The sequence below is a fragment of the Chelon labrosus genome (genome assembly GCF_963514085.1).
Source record: "Chelon labrosus genome assembly, chromosome: 12".
Classification (NCBI taxonomy): domain Eukaryota; kingdom Metazoa; phylum Chordata; class Actinopteri; order Mugiliformes; family Mugilidae; genus Chelon; species Chelon labrosus.
The window spans coordinates 8,520,186-8,539,978 of record NC_140345.1 but is presented as its reverse complement, the minus strand read 5'-3'; the positions used below and the strand labels follow the sequence as shown (position 1 = coordinate 8,539,978).

Sequence of the window (19,793 nt, the reverse complement as noted above, 5' to 3'; positions counted from 1 at the left end):
AGATAACTGTGTCTTGGATTTGAATGTTTAATCTGATACTGTATCGTCAACAGAGCGCTATGAGGAGCAGGTACAGATAACATGCTCGATTACCGGTGACTTTAAAGTTTACTAAGCGGGAAATTGAAGGAGAAAATATTGTGTATGTTTTTTTCTGAATGTGTTCTTTGTTTTTAGTGTTTTTACATTATTACAGGTTAGGCACAACGGTTTCGAAAAGAAAGATCCTGTCTCTTTGTTTGTCAGACAAATGTCTGCTGCAGACTTTGTGCGCCGTTAACTTCCATTTATCTTGTTGTGAACTTTAAAACTATGAACATGATTATGGATTGACAGACGATTTGCTGCCAGTATTCACACAGCAGCATTTGTTCTCTTTCTGGAAGACACTGAAACACGATGATAATGTAATGATAAAGACATTTTTCATGAGAGGTCTGTAAAGACGTGCACGGAGACTGATCGTGGCGATGTTTGAGTGTGACTTTATAGAGGAGACGAGAGCATCCATAGTTGGTTTTAGGTCTTTTATTTTAACGTTACCAACACACAATCCCTTCTTTCTGTATAGTGAAAAACATCCCCCAACCTATGTATTTTCTCTTATTTCATTCAGCACTTTAGCCGTTTCTTTTTAGGAAACGCTGCATTTTAAATTTGCATCCATCAACTGCTTTTGTTAAAGCTCTTCCAGCAGTTATTGCTTGAATTCGGACACACTAATTATGTATCTAAATCAGTGCAATTATAGGACCGGGGGAAAATTATAATAAATTGGGCCGTAAGCCATCCACGCGCTATTTAGAACATGCCAGAGATAGATAATGAGTCCAGTGAGACCCTTCTCTAATTTTCAGGCAGCAACTCAGACAACAATTTTAGCCCATTAAGATTAAGATTTTTATTTGTTATTATATCTGTTAGACAGACCAAAAAGTAGAAACATAGAGAATCACCACATAATGTTAATTCGCTGATTAAACACTGTCATCATTTCTCACTTATTTTTTATGGTATCTATATTATAAACTGGTATTTCGGTCCCTGATAACACTTCAGCCCTAAATAGTTTAAGATGTTAAAGAAAAGTTTCGTAAAGAGAGCTTGCCCTCCTTGTCTGTAACAACCAATCAAAGGTCACTATTCTGATTTTGGCTTTGATCGACATCTGTGTGTCTTTTTCCAGACCAATCGTTGCTGAGGGAGGTGCAACGACACTTAAAAAGACTGCTCGTTTGATAAATACAAGACATTTCCGCCTGACTCCGCATCACTGAGCACAGAGGGACACTCACCAGCGGGTTGTAAGTATACTGTCATTTGATCAAATTTTGGCGTCGACATGCACGTACTACAGAAATATAATAACTGTTATAAGTGTTTGTATTGAAGAAGAAGCAGTTGAACATCTACTTATCAATAGTAATTTTGAATCATAAGCCTGCAGGGCCTCAGCGGGCCCCCGTGAGGCCATAATGTCATGTTAAGTTGTATATATCTGTGTAATAACAGCTCCAAGACAAGGCGTGTAAATAAATTACACAAAGGTGTTCTTACAAAAAAGAAAAAACTAAAGGAGAGCAAAAAATAAACAATGACATCAAACGTATAAAAACTGAATGTCATCTCATCTCGTTGTATATTTTGGTACAGCCAATATATTATATTTTTTCATTCTAACTTCGTGTTTTGTTCAAATTTATCATCATTTAATATGAGGCAGCTCACCAATACAACATGGACTACCGCCGTGCATATAATTTACAAACAGTTTACAAATTATGAATTTAAAATACCATATAAAAGGAGTATGTATGCGTTTTACATTAGGGCTTTAATACTGTATGAACCTTAAAATACCATATGACCATCAGCAAAATATATTGACATTTCATTAAATATAATTTGTTTGCAGGTGAAAAATCTGTGGTCCGCTTAATTTATTTACTTTAAGTATTTCTCTCATTCATATTCTTCTCCGATTGCAAACTGTATGCGTAATTTAATGAGAAGTCAAATTAAAGACACAAGACTATGTCAAATTGACTTAATGTGTCCAAAAAGAGAGAAAGATTTTAATCTTACAATGAAAACTAAATATGCTCCAGCTTTAAAGTTTATCTGTTACCCTGTCTGTTGTGTGTTTCCCTTTTTCTTCTACTCATTCACTTCCCCTCCTTCACCTCTCTGCCGTATCTGACCCTCATCCTCCCCTCCCCCTCCATCTCTGGTGCATTTGATTTCAGTGCTCCCTCCTGGCCACAGATGTAATCATCTTGGTTTCTGGGTCATACAGGTGCGATGGTTGTTCATCTGAGTATCTGTTAATCAAAGGTTTCACTCTGTCTTGGGCCTGCGCTCGTGCTTTTTATTTTTTTATTTTTCTTACAAACTCTCATCTCAGGTCTAATAAATAATGCAACATTATTTATTTTCTATCAAATCCCATGTGAAAGGTGAAATAACACATTCACATGTCCTCGATCTTATATTGATATACTGGAAACGTGCATAAACCAGAGAGAGTTTTTCCTTGACACACATCACCTCAGATTTTAATGTTTAATGTTGCTTTGCTGGAGCTGACTGACTGAGCGCCTGTCGATGCAAATGATGAGTTTCTTTCTGTACCATGCAAGGCCTCAGACAGATGTAAACGTTTTAAAGCCATTTGAAGAATTTTTGTGTTTGTAAAATGTAGGTATAATGAAAATAAAGAGTACCTTGTGACTTCAATACAGGTAAATATTTATCCTGAGACATTTATGCGGAAGGCTATAACCCTGAAGACATCATGTGTTTTCTCTAATAGTGAAAGGTTTACTGATGAGTTGTAATATTTTTTTAATCATCGTTTTTTACATTTTATGCATCTTCGGAGAATTGAGATGAGTGACATGCCACAAAGGTGATCAAGGTGGACCCAAACTATAAGGAACATTGCGCTCTTGATCCTAACCTTCGACTTTGATATTTTTATGCAGTGAAAACATATTTTTGCTTTTATTAGCTTATGTACAATCATTAGTTCTTCTTATTTTAGTTAAAGCCTGAGCAAATACCCCAAAAGGACACCAGCGCTCGACGTAGCGTCTCTTCACCTGTTTACACTGTGTAATACATTTAATCCTGATTCAAAACAACACAAACTATTCTGCATTATTTTTCGCATAAGATTTAATTTGATCTCAATACTGAAGAAACTTTTCAGTAATAAAAATTCTCACATTTTTTCTTCTGTACGTTGAAATGCGACTCAGGACCCTGACGCTTTAGCTTGACCTGCACATTTACAAACCTTCAAAGAAATAGTAGAAAAACGTTTCTTTATTGATAGTTGATTTTGATCGGAATTTAATCAAGAAATGAATCTGCGATATAAAAATTACTAAAAGGTCAAATTATTATATACGACAAGAGGAGTCCTCCTCCATGACTGAGGTGTGGCACAAGAGCAAGAAATCCACGCAGTGTGTGATTAAAAAATAAAATCCTTTGATGAGTACGCAGTAATACAACAAATCATTCTCTTTCTTTTGTCTTTAAATGATCCTTTTCTCCTGAAGGTTGGAGGTTGCAGGGGGCATCAGAAGGTGCTCCTGTTCTTATTCTTTTTCTTTAATAAAAAAAGCCCTTTTGTGCACATGTTATTGTGTTGAAGCAAAGAGGGGAGAAGAAGAGATAAGGGAGAAACATCTACCTTAAACCACAGTCTAGGTGTGCTGCTCGTGCTGTGGTCTCTTTTTTTTCTTCGTTTAAAGCGTGGAGAGATCCGTCTTTCGTGGAACAGGGGAGGAAGAGAGGGGGTGTGAGAGGCAGAGGGGGAGGAGAGGAGGGGATGATCGGGATAAGAATCTGCACCTTAACTAAATCAAGTCCCACCACAACCCAGCTTACGCTCTGTGTCTCTTCCCTCCGCCATTTGTCTGCTTCTTTTCATCCAAAGCCCACCACAGGCCGCCTACTCTCGACTCTGTGAACTCTTTGTCTTTTATCTTCTCAAATCTCTCTAAATCTGAGACCACCACAAAACCCCCCATCGCTTCCTGCTGAATGATTTCACTTTGAACTAAAATATGATACACATATAAAATTATAGCTCTAAAGTAAGGACGTCTGAAAAACTTGAATTCCCCAAAATAATACTTTTCTAAAGTTGTCATGACAGAAAGTATTTATATTGAGAACTGTAATGTTTAACTTGACTTGTTAAACATTGTACAAACCAGTTAAAGATCTCATGCTAGTCCTCCGTGAACCTTTTATGTTTTAGATTGATTTAGATTTTGGTTCTTATGGTCTGTCTCCTGTATAATAGGTGAACATAATAAACTAGAAATTTATGATTTCTACATTTATAGTTTTATTCTGTTGTGAATAAACATATCATTCATCTGTCATAGAGACATTAATTGGTTCATCAGAATGGTTGTACCACAGAAATTGATTATCAGAATTCTTAAATGACCGCCAAAAAAGTGCTGGCGGTGTTCAACAAGGCTTGGCCCATTTGTTTTCCACTGCACATGCACCTACGCGGTAAAACGTACATCGACATGGTGTGGAATTTCCAACAGATTATAAGTGTATTTTACGGTTTAGTATCTCCTTGTGTTACAACAAAATACATTTCTGATCACATTTTTCCACCTTGTAAAACACCTTATCCTTGCACTTTCAGGTGCTATTGGAGTGCTCTCTTAATTCAACATCATGAAATATGTAATTAGATTTTTTTCTTTTTTTCTTCTATAGACGTCTGACCATGATGAATAACTTAATTCATTTCACCGTGGTTTTCATTGCTGTGCTCATATCAGTGACTGGTAAGATGCATTGATTGCAGATTCTTTGTTTGTTTGTTTTTTGAGGGATGTAACAGTTTGGTTTTAACATCAACACATTATATCCTGTGCTCTCTCGTAGGGGGTGAGGAGGTGGAGTATGCTCAGGTGGGAGAGACAGTTAACCTTCGCACTACGGGGATCGATATCCAGAAACATTATGTGTACTGGTACTTTGGTTCAAGTGATAGCGATGCACGAGCCTTGTTCAACCCTTATGGTGGATGGAAATTCACTGAAGGTGATCAGTATATTTGATATATAATTTGTGTTGACACCAGCTGATGAAACACATGTATAAATGTCCTTCTGATAATGATACTAATTCAATCAGTCCTTTCCTTGCAGATGAAGACTGGAAAAGCAGGTTGACCGCGTCTGGAAATGCATTGACCATCAAAGACTTCCAAGAGAACTTCTTTGGGACTTTTATCTGTGAAGTAAAATTAAATCGTAAAACTGTCTTCACAAGAGTGTATAAAGTACTCAAGTTCAACGGTAAGAATCAAAACAACAAACCTGAGCAGTGCAGTCATTTCACTATCATGATTCCTTTTCATTTAAAGAGTTATTTTACTTGATACAACTAGTGTGTATTTTTTAAATTAATGCAAGCAACACCATGGTAGCCAAGCTGAAAAAAACAAGGCTGTTCTGTTATTCACTATATGGTTGACATTTTTCAGCAGTAGTTTTTGTATTTGTCGCCTCCATTCTGTTTTATTCATGCTGCTCAATTTCTGTCCTAGTGAGTATGGATCCAGCATCTCTTCTGTTGCCTGAAGAGGATCTGTCTCTGGCCTGCGACCTGGGGATTCCTCCGACACAAAATAAACCGCAAATACACTGGCTCAATCCCGGGAAAGAGAAAGTGAAAGATAACCAGGCATCATTCAAAATAAGAGCCACAACCCTGGACAATGGCCAGTGGACCTGTGTTGTGACAAATAACGAAAAAGAATACAGGGCCTCTGTTTCTGTTACAGTTCTGGGTGAGTTGATGTGTGCGTACATTTATTTAGAAAAGAAAATAGTGCTCTTATGTTGAGTATAACATTGTAATAATTCATCTTTTACTCCATTCTAGACCTCTCCCCTGAGCCTTCACGTCGTCTGTATATCTATACATCTTCAAACACACGTCTCACCGTCCCTTGCTCTTTTCCTTCCTACATCTCCTGGGACCAAATCAAACAAAGGGGCATCCAGGAAGTTCAGTGGCACTTCCGCCCTAAATCATCCTCAGGTCACAGTTCCCAGGAGCTCTACAGTCTCTCTCCGGTTTCAATGCAGTGGGAAAAAAAGCAAGACAAAGGACTTAATCCCGTAACAGGCCAGGGACTAAAAGGAAATCTGTCTTTGACCAGAAATCGGGGCAGAGGAGAAGACGCAGGAGACTACACGTGCTTAATGAAATTTAAAAACGGTGCGTTTCTGAACACCACTGTGCACGTGGAAGTGTTGCAAAGTAAGTTGAAACTGATTTGACTCTGCGTTACACTCCCATCTGTCATGTGCATTTTATTGTGCTTGTTCTTTTGTTATTTCTGTCGTCTTTTTGTATATGTAGTGCTTTTGCCTCTTCGTAATTTTCATTCAGAGTTAGAGTTGTCGTTTCTTTTCTACCTCTCTGCCCCTGCTCTGTTGTACCGTGCAAGTGTTTCCATCTCTCTGCTGTGGGCGTTTATTCGGAAGTGTCCCCAGTGTGACATGTTTCTAATTCAGTGGCTAACTCAGTTGTCTAGCTCCACTTGTTGTAATTGAGTATAATGAGCTTTTTCTTTTACCAGAGGAATGCGTTAACACAATGAATCTTAATTAGACTATTTAGAGGATTTATTGTGCAAGAATAAGATTTCACATTTCTATCTGAACTGGACTGAAGCCAGAGAAAGAAAAAAAATCCACAGATCTGATGGATTAATTAAAGACAAATTGCTTTACAAGAGCCTTATGACGCTCAGAAATGTATTTGATTGTCGCCGGCAACCAGCCTCAGGTCGTCGACAAGTAAACTTATAATAAAATCAAATGAAATATATTTATAAATAAATGTAGGATTTGGAATTTAATGTCATGTAAGTTTAAGTAAATGTTCACATTTCAAGGTAGAGGCCAGGTGGAGCAGTTTTGCTTTCAGAAACAACACGATGACTAATTAACAAGATGTAGCTGATTTTCTGTAATTCTGTCTCTCTATATTTAAACTGACCAGTGCTGTACCACTAGGCTGCATTATTTTTTGAATGTTATTTTCTCATTAAGGCTAATATAAAGTGTGTTTTTATATATATATTGATATTATCAATCTACTGTATATTCATAAATCATTATTGAGTATAATCATAGTAATATACAGTAATAGTAAATGCAGAGAAAGACGATAACTGCATTTCACATGTATAACTTAAATTTCTTTGTTTGTCTCTGTCTCCAGTCTTTTCCTCCCCAGGAACGGAGTTAATCTCCGGCCAGCAGGTCAGCCTCTCTTGCACCACTGGCAATCCACTGCCCCCTGGCGCGAAACTGATATGGTTCCCACCTGAAAAATTGTCCCCACCGATTCCTGACCTTCATCGGGCCAATTTCACCATCGAGGAAGTGGGCACAGGACATAGCGGAAAGTGGAAGTGCGAGCTTCGGCAGAGTAGCGCAACCCTGACGTCAGCTGTGATAACGCTGAAGATCGGTGAGCAGCGGAAGTGAGAAAAGTGCAGGAAATATGATAAGGGCATGACCTTGTGGCCACAACGTTTTACGGCAGAAACTAGGTTTTACGTGATGTCTACTCTGTGCTGTACACTGTTTGATGACTCTCTGCGTCTGTTGTCTCCAGAGCCCAAACTGAGTGTGTGGATGTTAGTGATCATATGCAGCGCGGCAGTCATCATACTCCTCCTCATCGTACTGGCTGTCATCCTCTGTCGACGCAGACAAGTACATTTAAACAATTCTTATTCCTTTCTGCTTGATCCCATTTGAGTGTTAGATTGGTACAAAGAGTTACCTGCCTGTCTCTCTTTTTGTGGTTTCACATTAGCGGAAGAAGAGACGCCCCAGGTTCTGCCAATGCAAAAAGTACGTACTAACCATTTCCTGAGCTGATGAAATGCCTCCAAACACACATTCACACTTACGCACACAATGCATCTGAACAATACTTTCAGGAGAAGGTATTTTGTGAAGATTTAGTTCTTTGTAGCTCTGCGTCTCTTTCCACAACTCAAACAGAAACATTTGGTTTTCTTTTTCAGCCCCAAAGGATTTTACAAAACATAATATCTCCCAGAAAGACATTGTCAAGAGGGCGCCTGAGGAATTTCCCTCCTGATGGGATGGATTCAGTCTACCAAACGATGTACCTCTGTGAGCTGGGTTACATGAGAGTCTGAAAGATTAAGAACGTGTTGTTGAATGGACGGATGATAAAGTCTCATCACAGGAAGTGTATTTTGTTGTTGTACATATTAGTCCGTTTGGGTTTTATATTTGTAACATAATCAGTTTATCTGTGACAAACGAATACTGCCAGTAACTTTATTTTCTTCATATTATTTTATCTTCATTTTTCTCCAGATTTTGTTGTGTATATTTTTTATGATACTATATAATTCTTCAATGATAGAGTTGCTTGCTTGAGCAAATATTTACACATGCTTTATTCATGTACACACGATGATACATTGTTTCTTCAAATGAGAGTCTTCTTGCAGAATTTTAGAGATCCTACACAAACTGTAAAATACTGTATAAAGTCATCAGCCACTGTCATAAATGTACCGTGAAGTTTTTCAATAAAGCATGAATATCTTTCAAAGCTGAATGGCGGCCCTGCAGTAGCGTGGTGGTGGGGATTTCACTGGAGCGGGATGGCATCCATCTGACAGATTCGCAGGTACAAAAAGGAACAGGGGACATCGTACCAGCTCTGAGTGTAGCTGTCCACCACCACACAGTCCTCTCCCTCCTCCCCACCGGACAGGTTGTTGTCCGGCTCTGATTTCCATGTGTTCCAAAATCTTTATAATGAAAAGAGAGAAAAGAAAAGAAAAATCAGCTTGTGAAAGTTTAAGTTTGAGTTCAACTGTTTTAATAGTGCAAAACATGACTGCTCGTGAAAGGAAATCTGTTCCTAGATATGCTAATGTGAATATTGTGACAAGGATGTTGATGTTGCAAAACGGGAATCGCTTATAGTGGTCAATCAGGAATTGTGTTATACTATCTTAGACACAACAAAGCTACATATGTCAGTAACCCCTGACAACGTGCATACAAGCAGGGACTGCACTAAGTGGAATACATACATCTTTAACACACCTGTGCTTTCAATACTGTGACAAATCGAAATGTCTTCTAAGAAAAGTGTCTATCGAATGGTCCTAAACATTTGGACGATGTCTTCACCATGATCAGGTTCAAAATATCTGCTACACCTGACACCTTAACAGATGCTGCCAAATAGCAAATGTTAACATCTGTGACTTACACTGCTCTGCTTATACACTGAACACATTCTTTGAGGCAAGCTCAGCGAAGTCGTCTCAGATGTGTCTGTCAGTGCTGATCCTCATGTTTGGCTTGACTTCAGATGTTTCAAAAAATAGTAACCCTTATTGTAATGCCAGCATTGTGAACATGCACAAAATTAATTGTGTGTAGGTGTCACACTGTGTGCTGCCTTTACAGCATCTGAGACCTAAATAAAAGACAGAGTGGCAACATTACAACTAATCTGGAACACAAAGCCCTCATTATACGTCTGTACAACATCTGTAAATCTCTCACTGAGTGGATAGACTTTTTTGCTTGTATTCACATTTAGAGGGTTGCATATGCTTTTTGTTAATGTTAAGAGTGTTTGTCATGTTTGTGTCGTCTTTCTGTAAGAAGGTCACGCTCTGTTTATGAGCATTAATTGAACATTAATTCATTTGAAGGGTAATAAAAATAGATAAACACACTGTTAATCAGAGATAATTCCAGTCATTTTCATGTTCATCAGTGATGATAGACAAACGGTAGCCACTGACCAAGTGTGTTTTTATGTTACCTTACATTTCATCATCCTCGTAGCCATAGACAACCAAACTGGTCTCTTTATAGCGAGGCATCGCTTTTAAAATGGGCTGACTTTGGATATATCGGCTACCAGCGAGTCAACAATTTAACAAACGCAACCAAAACGTAGGAACACAGGACATACGGTCACAAGTCGGCTTGTATTAACTAGCCCAAAAGCCAGAAGGCTTGGCATACATCTGCATTTTGCTTTCTCTTTAAATCCTCTCCTCATCTTTGCCATCTTTGTTTTTATTCTGATACCAGTACTGAAGACACGCTCCTTGTGTGCCGTATAATTTGATGAACTTCTCACAAGATGGTGAACGATGAAGCCATGTTACACCATCCAAGAACAGGCTTTTCAGGGGAAAGAAGGATTATCCCGTTACAGTGTACCATCATATGATTTTGAAACTGCTGTTTCAAAGTAAAATAGTTTCCTAATATTGCTCTATACCAGGGGTCTTCAACGTTTTCTAGGCCAAGAACCCCCAAACCGATGTAGAGATGGAGTGGGGACCCCCTACTTATGTATATGTGTATTTAAAGACATTTAAATTTGTGGAAAAAACTGCGGGGGTGGCACACCAGACAAAAAATGTCTAATCAACCAAAACTTTCGCGACCCCCTGCAGTACCTCCGCGGACCCCCTAGGGGTCGGCGACCCCCTGTTGAAGACCTCTGCTCTATATGCATAGTTATCCCTTGCTGCTTGTCACGTCTTTATATGTCCTTATACACAGATATCACACAAGCTATAACTGGACATTTCTAGTAAATAAATTCCTTTCTGTCATGTAGTAATTTCATACGTACGGAGTTTTAAGCGTGGAGTTGTCCACCCATCTCCAGTCTCCTTCAGTCTCAATATCACTCAGTCCAATCCAGTAATCTGTGAAAAACCCTCCGATCCTCCTGGCTTCTTTCTCAACAGCTTCCTGAAAATATGTTGCATTCACATTAATATTCCAAGTGTGATATGACCAATTAGTTGATAAAACATTATGCACAAAGACTTACGTGCTGTTCTTTGGTGGTCAACATGGCAAGATGGCCGCCAATCTCTTTACATTTTTCTTTACTGGAGAGCCAATCAAGCTTGTCAGTGCTAAAGAGGAAGCATCTATCCTCTACATGAAGCCAACCAAGAGGGCACTCTGTGCAGTTGATCACTGTTAGGACAGATAGACATACACCAATAAAAGCTAACAGTATACAGAATGATGCAGAACAGTATATATAGACAAATGCTGAATTATGATCCATCAGCTGATGCCTGCATGAAGAACCTAGTACCTGGAGCCGAGCAGTTGAGTGCCAGGTCGGAGTACTGGTCACACAGAAGTTTGTAGCGATCCATCAAAGAGTTTAGTTTCAGCTTTAAAATGGACACCTCTCCCTCCTGACTTTCTGCTGCCTGAGAGGAAATTTCTGAAACCATCAGGCCAAGCAGAACACAGAGGATGGTGTGGCCTCTAATGCCCAGGGTGCCTGATGACGGATATCATTAGCATATGTTAGCATTATCTTACATACAAACAGAGGCACATTCTCACATATCACTTGCTGGCCAAGTGTGACTTACGTTTCTTCTCGATACAAGTCATGGTGACTGTCAGCTCGCTCGATGTCACAAACTTTGGCTTCCTCTCCCCACACTTGATGTTTTATAGAGCGGTTTGTGTATTAAAGAAAGGGGAGCGGAAAGTACAGATTGCACAAATCCAACAGACAGATTGTTCTTGACCATCAAAGCAAACAAACTCAGATGGTGCAATATTGTGTAGCCAAGCCGGTGATGACCTGCCATATTGGATGAGATAAACTAACATTTCACTTTATTTGAGTACTGGCATGCAGCTTGTTTACAAAATTCCCTCCCTGTTCCTAACTATTTCTTTAAACTGGTGCAGACTGAACCCCAAAAGGAGTGACTCAGCACTGACCAGAAATCTGTGTGCATCTGTGTGTGCGTGTTTAAGGTTATTTGTATGCTCTTCATAAGTAGAACAGCTGCAACAATATCTTTCACCACACACACATACACACACACACACCAGATGCCCTCTTTGTAATTCCAACAGACTGTCAAGATTTTTTTTTTTTTGGTATATGTCCAATTTATTTTTTTATTTTCTTGGCACCTTATTCCCACAGCCATTGTCAGCTCTGCTGCTTCTTGAGGTTTGTTATTAAAACTAATTAAAGCAAAGGATGTTTCAGTGACTGGTGTGCTAAAATTTGTGGTTGCACATCGTCACAAATTCTTATCACCTGCATCATCGCTGTACTTTCCTCCTTATTCAAACTTCAGCCGTTCTCTCTTAAACAAGACACGTACAGTTCCCAGCTGCCTTCCCGATACCATCCTGCCACAGTTCCAGCTTTTTTTTGTACGTCACGTCAGAGAAGTTGAAGGCACATGGTGTATTTTTTCCACTTCTTAAAAACATTTTTCACCCTTTCTGACGCATCTATCGCACATTTGCTATTGCAAGAATCAATGTCTCACTCCAAACACAGCTCTGTGGTGAGGAAAATACTGAGATTACGCAACGCAGGGAAACTTGACAAAGAGAGCAACATGCAGAAATACATGACACTGAGCCAAAAAAGTCAGGAAAGAGCCTCCCTGTTTGGCTGAAAAGAAAAATCCCTTTTCAGACGTTCTCTCTTCTTAAAGCATAGTTAAGTTTAGCTGCTTTTTCTGTGCACATTTGTTCAGTTTTGCTGTAGTGTCATAGGTAGAGGTTGATTTAACGTGCCTCGATAAATCAACCAGTAGGGATAAATTTAATTTAAAGGAGAAATATTGCTGCTCAGCAGCGGAGATACCAAAACCTTTAGGGACCAGAGGAGGTGCGGTATAAAGAGAGACAAAGTGAGAAAGGGTGTTAACAAGGACAGGCATGGAGGAGAGAGAAAACTACACCAGCCTGCACGAGATCTCGGAGGAGCCAACATCTGGAGGGAACAGACTCATCCTCGAACACAGCAATGGTATTTTGTCTGTATATGTTGGCATGTTGGTAAAGAGCTTTCATGTGCGTAGGAGCCAGAGCTAGACTTTAAAATGTTTACTTAATTACAGTTCACAATTTTGCTTTCCATGTTGCAAGATACTGAGCTTTGTTCCCAGACTATAAACTTAAGTAAAAGTGACAAGACAAAGCTATTCATTTGAGTTTATTGTCATCTGAATCTGCGACATAAAGAGTAAAAACTTTAACTGTTCCCTCTAAAGTGAAGTGTAGTAGAGGTTTAGCATAAAATGATAACAACAATTTTTTTTCTTTATTATAAAACAGGATTTGAATAACTGTATTTCGCTATGTTGCTCTACAGACTAGATATATGTGAAGAGTTCAAATGAGCTCCACCTTGAACTGCTTACACTTCAGTGTATCGTGTAAAATTATGTGTGTTTTACTGACAAAAGCAGCTCACTTTGAGTTTATCCAGTATTGATTAAACAAATACTCCACAGGTAACAGCATGTAAGACCTTGAGACTGTCTATCTATGGCATCTGTTCTAGTGCCTGCTGTTCCATGTCACTATTTTTACAGGAAATGTTGCTCTCTGTGTTCCACTGCATTTTTCTGACAGCTACAATATGATCATTTTACAAAACATGTCCCATGGTGCATTTTCTCTCTCAGATTAAACATCAAAACATATTAACATAACATATTGTTATTGTCAGGAGGCACCCTGCTGCATAATCAGCACTATAAAATACATATGCAGAGATTTGAATGCACAACATTTACATGTTTCCTGAGTAAAGGCCTTAGCCTGTCAGTAGTATTTGTGCCCAAATGTGGCAGTGTGAAACTAAAATAAAGAGAATTTCCACTTCACTTCACTTTCAGCAGACATGTTGTCTTTTGGGAATAGTCGATGCTACGAAGCTAAACTCTGGTCAAATGGTTCTGCTCTGCAATTTCCTCGTACTTAAAGTCTGGACTCAGAGGACACCAGAGGATTAAAAAGGGGTAAATTGACAGCTACCATGCTGTGGACTGTTTTGTGTCTAATCAGGTTCCCAGGGACTGAAGCAGGGCATCGGGTGTTTGAAGAGTCGGTCTGCTCTCCTGATACTTATTGGCTTTTTGGCCTCCATCTGTGCCAACGTCGTACTCACTGTGCTCTGTGAGTATAAACAGTGTCTTACAAGCTCTTGCATTTCCTGCTCTCAAGTCGGAGTATGTGTTGTATGTTTTTGTGCAAAAGATTCAGGCACTCAACTACAGTTGCTTTCTAAAATTGACAATAAATCAAACAATATTCAGTGTGAGCATTTTTGGCCCTTAAGATAGCCTCAGCTCTCCTTAGTAGGTTTCTACACAGACAGTCTCCATGCTGATGAGATTAGGGCTCTGTGGGAGACAAAAGCATTGTTATTCTTGTCCCTGAAGATAGTTCGTAGGTGAATGTAGAATGCCTAACACTTTTGCACAGTACACTGTCTATGCCTGTCTGTCTCCCTGTGGGTTTCACACTATTCCACGCTGATTATTCCCTCTTTATTTCAGCTCAGTGTACTTTTGGACAACTATAATTGGCAATAAAAAAGATAAAGCACTCTCTCCAGTCCAGTGAGGGTCATGTAATAGAAAAAGCAAAAAAGTCCATAATTGTGAAATATTTCTCCTGCAGGGCCAACAGTCTCTGGCAGCTCAGCCCGATAATGTGCTTGTGAGGACACGGTCTCATTTAAAACAAACACCGCTGGGGCTGTACGTGCTTGATCTATTACCTCAGCTACCACATACACACACAGGCACACAGAAGCTACTGAGGACAATGTTCGTATCTCAAACTGATGACTGGCATGTCCTGCTACAAAAGGAGGAAATAAAACGAAACATCTTTCTATGGACAACTAGATCTGTAACGTACTATATGAGTTGTGATTGAAAAACAAAACAAAACAATGTAATTCTACTTTACGATTTCAGCCCAGTTACTGCCCAATGGTCAGTTAAGATATGTATAATTTACTTGGGTAGATTTGTTCTATTATAGTATATTTGCTGAACAGTAAACCACGACTACCAATTTTTTTTTTTAGCTCTTTGTAACATTTAATCTCTCATTTTTACACGAATTCATAACAGCATTGTAAGCATATTTTCAGATTTGAGAAATTGTGTTACGGTTAGGTTAGGGTTAGCCACATTTTACTTACTACACAGCAGCACCTGCACCTGTGTTTTTGACACCAGAAGGTTACCAGGAAATGATAAGAAGTCACTTTTATTAAGAGGAACTGCTTTTTTGTAATATATGCTGACTCTAATCAATTAGTAACCACAGTGACGCTTTTGGCTTACAGTAACTCAAGATTAACGCAAACAATATGCTCAATGAACTCAAGGATGATAAAAGGCTTCAGTTCCTCTGAACCTGTCCAGTGAAAATACCTCTTCAGGTTTAAAAGTCTAAATGGCGTCATTATATCAGTTCCTCTTAATAAAAGCCGGGTAGATATACTGTATGTTCATTATCAGTATTTATGACTTATATTACATCAGTTAGTCTTCTTAGAAAACATTATGGACTTTTGTTTTTTTTACATATTTTAGTAGGCAAAGGGGAAGTGGCTGCAGAAATGGAGGAAACACAAATGTGAAAATATCAGGCAATGAAACTAGATTTTAAATGATCATTTCATGCAGCCGCAGGGGAGCTCATATAAACACAATTATTCCAGCCAGAGCAGCAATAAAACCTTATGGAGATTCACAGACTGTACTGAGTAGCATCTTCATGTCTGAAGAGAGAGAAGAAAACACAACAGTATGAAAACTGCATTTGTTGTAAGTCGTAATGTTTTGGACAACAATGTTGGTCCAAGTACCATCCCAAAAAATATTGAATAGATTGCCCTGAGTCTCCAGATGGTGTATCCTGATGACTTTGGTGATCTCCTGACCTATTGTTGGATGGATTGGCTCTTGGGCTCGTTTAGCATTTCATTAAGCATCTTCAAACACCTTGGGTCAAATACCTGAAAAACTAATAACATTCCCATCATCCTCTGCTATAGTTTGGGTTTAGTGCTAGTTTGATAATGTTAGCATGCTAGCACTGTAAGATTGAGAGTCAATGCTAATAAACACATTCTACAGCTGCGTGCATATCTATTGACACCTTAATTTGTCACGTTTGTGGATCATTGTTCGGTTGTGACTAAAATATTTCAACAATTTTTTTGACAGGCAACTGTAAAATTCTACCTGATCCATGATCCCCACAGGATGAATCCCAAAAAATTTCAAGATCCTTTAACTTTTCCTAGTACTACTCTGAGGGTGATATTTGTCTCACTGACTAGACTATAAGGCATTTTTTGTTCCTTCCTTCTCAGTGATTGGCAGGCCAGTGCCAGAAGCCCCTCTGGACTCTTCACCCTTGGGTTTGAAATCAGTGCAGCGACGTTACATCCAGCTATGTGAGGACTACACCGCCCTGGGACAGAACTGTTCGAAGACAGGTGGCAGGATGTGGATAAAATATGTACACGATCTTCATTTCCTGCTGCGTTTGATTTACAGTTCTCCTCTTCCCTTTATCTTGCTTTCTCTTTCTCTCATTAACAGTGAAGCAGTGCAGGGAGTGTCCTGAGGGCTGGCTCCATGTGGGGAATCAATGTTACTATTTCAGCAGTGACAAGCTGGACTGGCTGAAGAGCAGGGACAGCTGCGAGGAGATGGGGAGCCATCTTACCATTCTGCACACCATAGAACAGCATGTATGCAGCTTAATGTGTGTGTGTGTGTGTGTGTGTGTGTGTGTGTGTGCGTGTGTGTGTGTGTCGCTGAACCTAAGACAACATATCAGCAAACTTCACTGACCGAAATGAACACTGCTGTGCCCTGCTGACCGGCACAGGTGTTACCTATTCCTCTTAATTGGGTCGGTTACTGCGTGCTGTCAGAGAAGAAGACCAGAGACGTGAGGGAGTGTGTAACAATGTTCCCTATAGTTGTACACACAAATGTCTTTGCTAGGCAAGGTGACTTTATCTGGTCTCTTCTTCTGCAAAAGCTTGGCTTATGTTTAATACTTCAATTCAAGTTAAGGGCACCACAGGACCTTTTTACGGCCAGCGTTACTAATAATACACTGCCTGGCCAAAAAAAAAGTCGGCACCTGGATTTAACTAAGCAAATAGGTACGAGCCTCCTATTGGATAATTACTACATGGGCGATTATCTTTCAGCTGGCAACAAGTTATTTAACCCCAACTGATGTAATGAGTAGCTTCTCATTTCTTAAACAACCATGTCTAAAGACACATGCCGTGGTCGTGGAAAAGATGTTAGGTCTGTTTGAGAAGGGTCAAATCATTGGCATGCATCAAGCAGAGAAAACATCTAAGGAGATTGAAGAAACTACTAAAATTGGGTTAAGAACGGTTCAATGTATTATTAAAATCTGGAAGAATAGTGGCGAACCATCGACTTCAAGGTAGAAATGTGGACGGAACAAAATCCTGATAGATCGTGATCGGCGATCACTTAAACATTTGGTGACATCAAATCTAAGAAAAACAGCAGTAGAATTCAGGGCTATGTTTAATGGTGAAAGTAAGAGCATTTCCACACATACAGTGTGAAGGGAACTCAAGGGACTGGGACTGAACAACCGTGTAGCCTTAAGAAAACCACTAATCAGTGAGGCTAACCAGGAAAAAAGGCTTCAGTTTGCTAGGGGAGCATAAAGATTGGACTCTGTAGCAATGGAAGAAGGTCATGTGGTCTGATGAGTCCAGATTTACCCTGTTCCAGAGTGATGGGGGCACCAGGCTAAGAAGAGAGGCAGATGAAGTGATGCACCCATCATGCCTAGTGCCTACTGCACAAGGTCAGGTCTAGGTTCAGCAACATTAGGCGCGTTCGACTTGATGCAGATCTGTCTGAGTCTGACTTGACGTGATGCATGCTGGGTTGTCATGCTCATAGATCTCGAATATGATTGGTTAAAATGAACTTGTTCTACCCAGCATGCATCACGTCAAGTCAGATCTGCTCAGATCTGCATCAAGTCGAACGCGCCTAGTATGTGCCCAAAGAATGAGGTCAGCTGACTACTGAATGACCAGGTTATTCCATCAGTGGATTGTACTATAATAGGTCTTCAGGGATCCTCCACACACGTGACCGCACTTTCTCAGACCTCTACTTTGATAGACTTGTGTAGATTTGTTTTTTTGTTTATTTTTTTGTCTTGTCACACATAGAAGAACAGGTGTAAAGATGCCAGCTTCAATTCATCCTTGTGATATTGTACATGATGGCAGTGCCAGCGTGTACAATATGGCGCACAGTTTCACAGGCAACAATGATATGCAATATTTCTGTAGCCCAATTTAAATCTTACTGATTAGAGATCCCAACATAACAAAGAAGATAAACAAAAAGATCCAGCGAGATTCATGCCCCCCAAAATATGCTGTAGAACCTTCAATTCACCAGAATATAACATGAGAAGAAGATACTCCAAGTTTTTGTACTCCACGTCAATAAAGTTGATTATCAAAAGATAATCAATAGATGATCATCTCAGCTGTTATCAATAGATATCAATAGATAACAACTGACTAGGCCAGTGTCTTCCGAATAAGGTTGTTTCATGGGGTGTTTTTTGTTCTGATTGGGCTTGGTATTATTTTTAGGATTCTTTGGAAAAGGAAGCAAGGAGGATTGGCGGATCTGATTACCACTTCTGGATCGGCCTGTCTGATATAGAGAAGGAAGGAGACTGGAAATGGGTGGACAACACAACACTGGAGCACAAGTAATAGTCTCTAATATCTATCTATCTATCTATCTATCTATCTATCTATCTATCTATCTGTCTGTCTGTCTGTCTGTCTGTCTGTCTGTCTGTCTGTCAACTGAGATTGTTATGATACTGAATAATAAATAATAATAATAAAAAACTAAAAAATCAAAAAGAAAAAAACATGTTCTACAAAGCTTAAAGGCATAAAAATGACATATGTGAACATGTGATGTAATACAACATCGAAACAGGTCTAAAATTAAAAAATCCAGACAATTGTTTATTCATATGTCACAAATCTCAGATACCTCAGAGTTCAGACATTTCATTATTAAATGAAGGGGTTGTGTGAGGTGAGCTTTTTTTTTTTTTTTTCACATAAATGTTCACAGCTGTTGTTTATAGCTGAGCCTATCCTTCACATTTTCCCACTCTCTCCCTCTGTCTCAGATATTGGGATCAGTGGAGCTCAGAGCCAGATAACCACCAGTCAGGAGGGGAACACGGGGAGGACTGTGCTACTTTAAACAGCCACTCAAAGACATGGTTTGATGTCCCCTGTGAATTCCTTTATAAACGAATCTGCCAGATGAATGCCATTCAGCTCAACTGAATTCCCATAAAGGTGAAAATGTGGCACATCTCAAAAAGTCTAGAAACAACACAGGGCTATGAATAAAATGTAAAAAGTATAAGAGTGATTGTTAAATGTTTGGGACGAATTAAAATATGCACTCGACATACTGTTGCTCATGATTGTAGTTGCCAAAAAGATGCACATTATGTTTTTGAATTTCATTGAAAGAAAAAAATATGTACATTTAGTTTCACACTGATTTTATACAATGTTGTAAATGTATTCATCAACATTACTATGACACTGTTGTTAGGTAAATAATCCTTAATTGCCGAAAATGACTATGAATGTTGTCTGTGTGACATAGAAATTTGGACAAAATTATATCTGTCTTACTAACAACACTGTGTTATAAATGTTATGATGTGTTATCCCTTTAAGATGCATCCTGTTGCTTCTCTGCAGAGTAAGTGTCAATAAAATATTTTTTATAGTCAGACTCTTCTGATCAC

General features: G+C 39.1%; 3 protein-coding genes across 3 annotated transcripts; 2 read left to right on the top strand and 1 right to left on the bottom strand.

The window, feature by feature from the left end:
• The first annotated feature begins 1,023 nt into the window (after nt 1–1,023).
• cd4-1 (CD4-1 molecule) lies at nt 1,024–8,663 on the top strand. Its single transcript, XM_084556157.1, has 10 exons — nt 1,024–1,304; nt 4,756–4,826; nt 4,927–5,085; nt 5,193–5,342; nt 5,594–5,836; nt 5,932–6,312; nt 7,282–7,533; nt 7,681–7,781; nt 7,885–7,922; nt 8,099–8,663. Exons 2-10 carry the CDS (start codon nt 4,766–4,768, stop codon nt 8,121–8,123), a joined length of 1,410 nt encoding a protein of 469 aa, XP_084412283.1. The 5' UTR covers nt 1,024–1,304; nt 4,756–4,765; the 3' UTR covers nt 8,124–8,663.
• A 33-nt stretch (nt 8,664–8,696) lies between these two features.
• LOC311496341 (perlucin-like protein) lies at nt 8,697–11,995 on the bottom strand. The gene is made up of 4 exons (XM_084556160.1): nt 11,206–11,995; nt 10,930–11,081; nt 10,726–10,847; nt 8,697–8,863 (listed from the first exon to the last, which is right to left on the bottom strand). Exons 1-4 carry the CDS (start codon nt 11,348–11,350, stop codon nt 8,701–8,703), a joined length of 582 nt encoding a protein of 193 aa, XP_084412286.1. The 5' UTR covers nt 11,351–11,995; the 3' UTR covers nt 8,697–8,700.
• A 181-nt stretch (nt 11,996–12,176) lies between these two features.
• cldc1 (C-type lectin domain containing 1) lies at nt 12,177–19,778 on the top strand. Its single transcript, XM_084556159.1, has 6 exons — nt 12,177–12,909; nt 13,953–14,063; nt 16,285–16,410; nt 16,517–16,668; nt 18,595–18,716; nt 19,155–19,778. Exons 1-6 carry the CDS (start codon nt 12,819–12,821, stop codon nt 19,315–19,317), a joined length of 765 nt encoding a protein of 254 aa, XP_084412285.1. The 5' UTR covers nt 12,177–12,818; the 3' UTR covers nt 19,318–19,778.
• Nucleotides 19,779–19,793: the final 15 nt, after the last annotated feature.

Excerpts from the sequence above, each read along its gene's own strand:
- cldc1 (XM_084556159.1), top strand. The coding sequence starts at position 12,819 with ATGGAGGAGAGAGAAAACTACACCAGCCTGCACGAGATCTCGGAGGAG. Across the intron at positions 14,064-16,284 it reads CGTCGTACTCACTGTGCTCT|TGATTGGCAGGCCAGTGCCA; the intron begins GTGAGTATAAAC and ends CTTCCTTCTCAG. Across the intron at positions 18,717-19,154 it reads AACACAACACTGGAGCACAA|ATATTGGGATCAGTGGAGCT; the intron begins GTAATAGTCTCT and ends CCTCTGTCTCAG.
- LOC311496341 (XM_084556160.1), bottom strand. The coding sequence starts at position 11,350 with ATGGTTTCAGAAATTTCCTCTCAGGCAGCAGAAAGTCAGGAGGGAGAG. Across the intron at positions 11,082-11,205 it reads ACTCAACTGCTCGGCTCCAG|TGATCAACTGCACAGAGTGC; the intron begins GTACTAGGTTCT and ends CTGTCCTAACAG. Across the intron at positions 8,864-10,725 it reads AACTCCACGCTTAAAACTCC|ATTTTGGAACACATGGAAAT; the intron begins GTACGTATGAAA and ends TTCATTATAAAG.
- cd4-1 (XM_084556157.1), top strand. The coding sequence starts at position 4,766 with ATGATGAATAACTTAATTCATTTCACCGTGGTTTTCATTGCTGTGCTC. Across the intron at positions 5,837-5,931 it reads TGTTTCTGTTACAGTTCTGG|ACCTCTCCCCTGAGCCTTCA; the intron begins GTGAGTTGATGT and ends ACTCCATTCTAG. Across the intron at positions 6,313-7,281 it reads GCACGTGGAAGTGTTGCAAA|TCTTTTCCTCCCCAGGAACG; the intron begins GTAAGTTGAAAC and ends CTCTGTCTCCAG.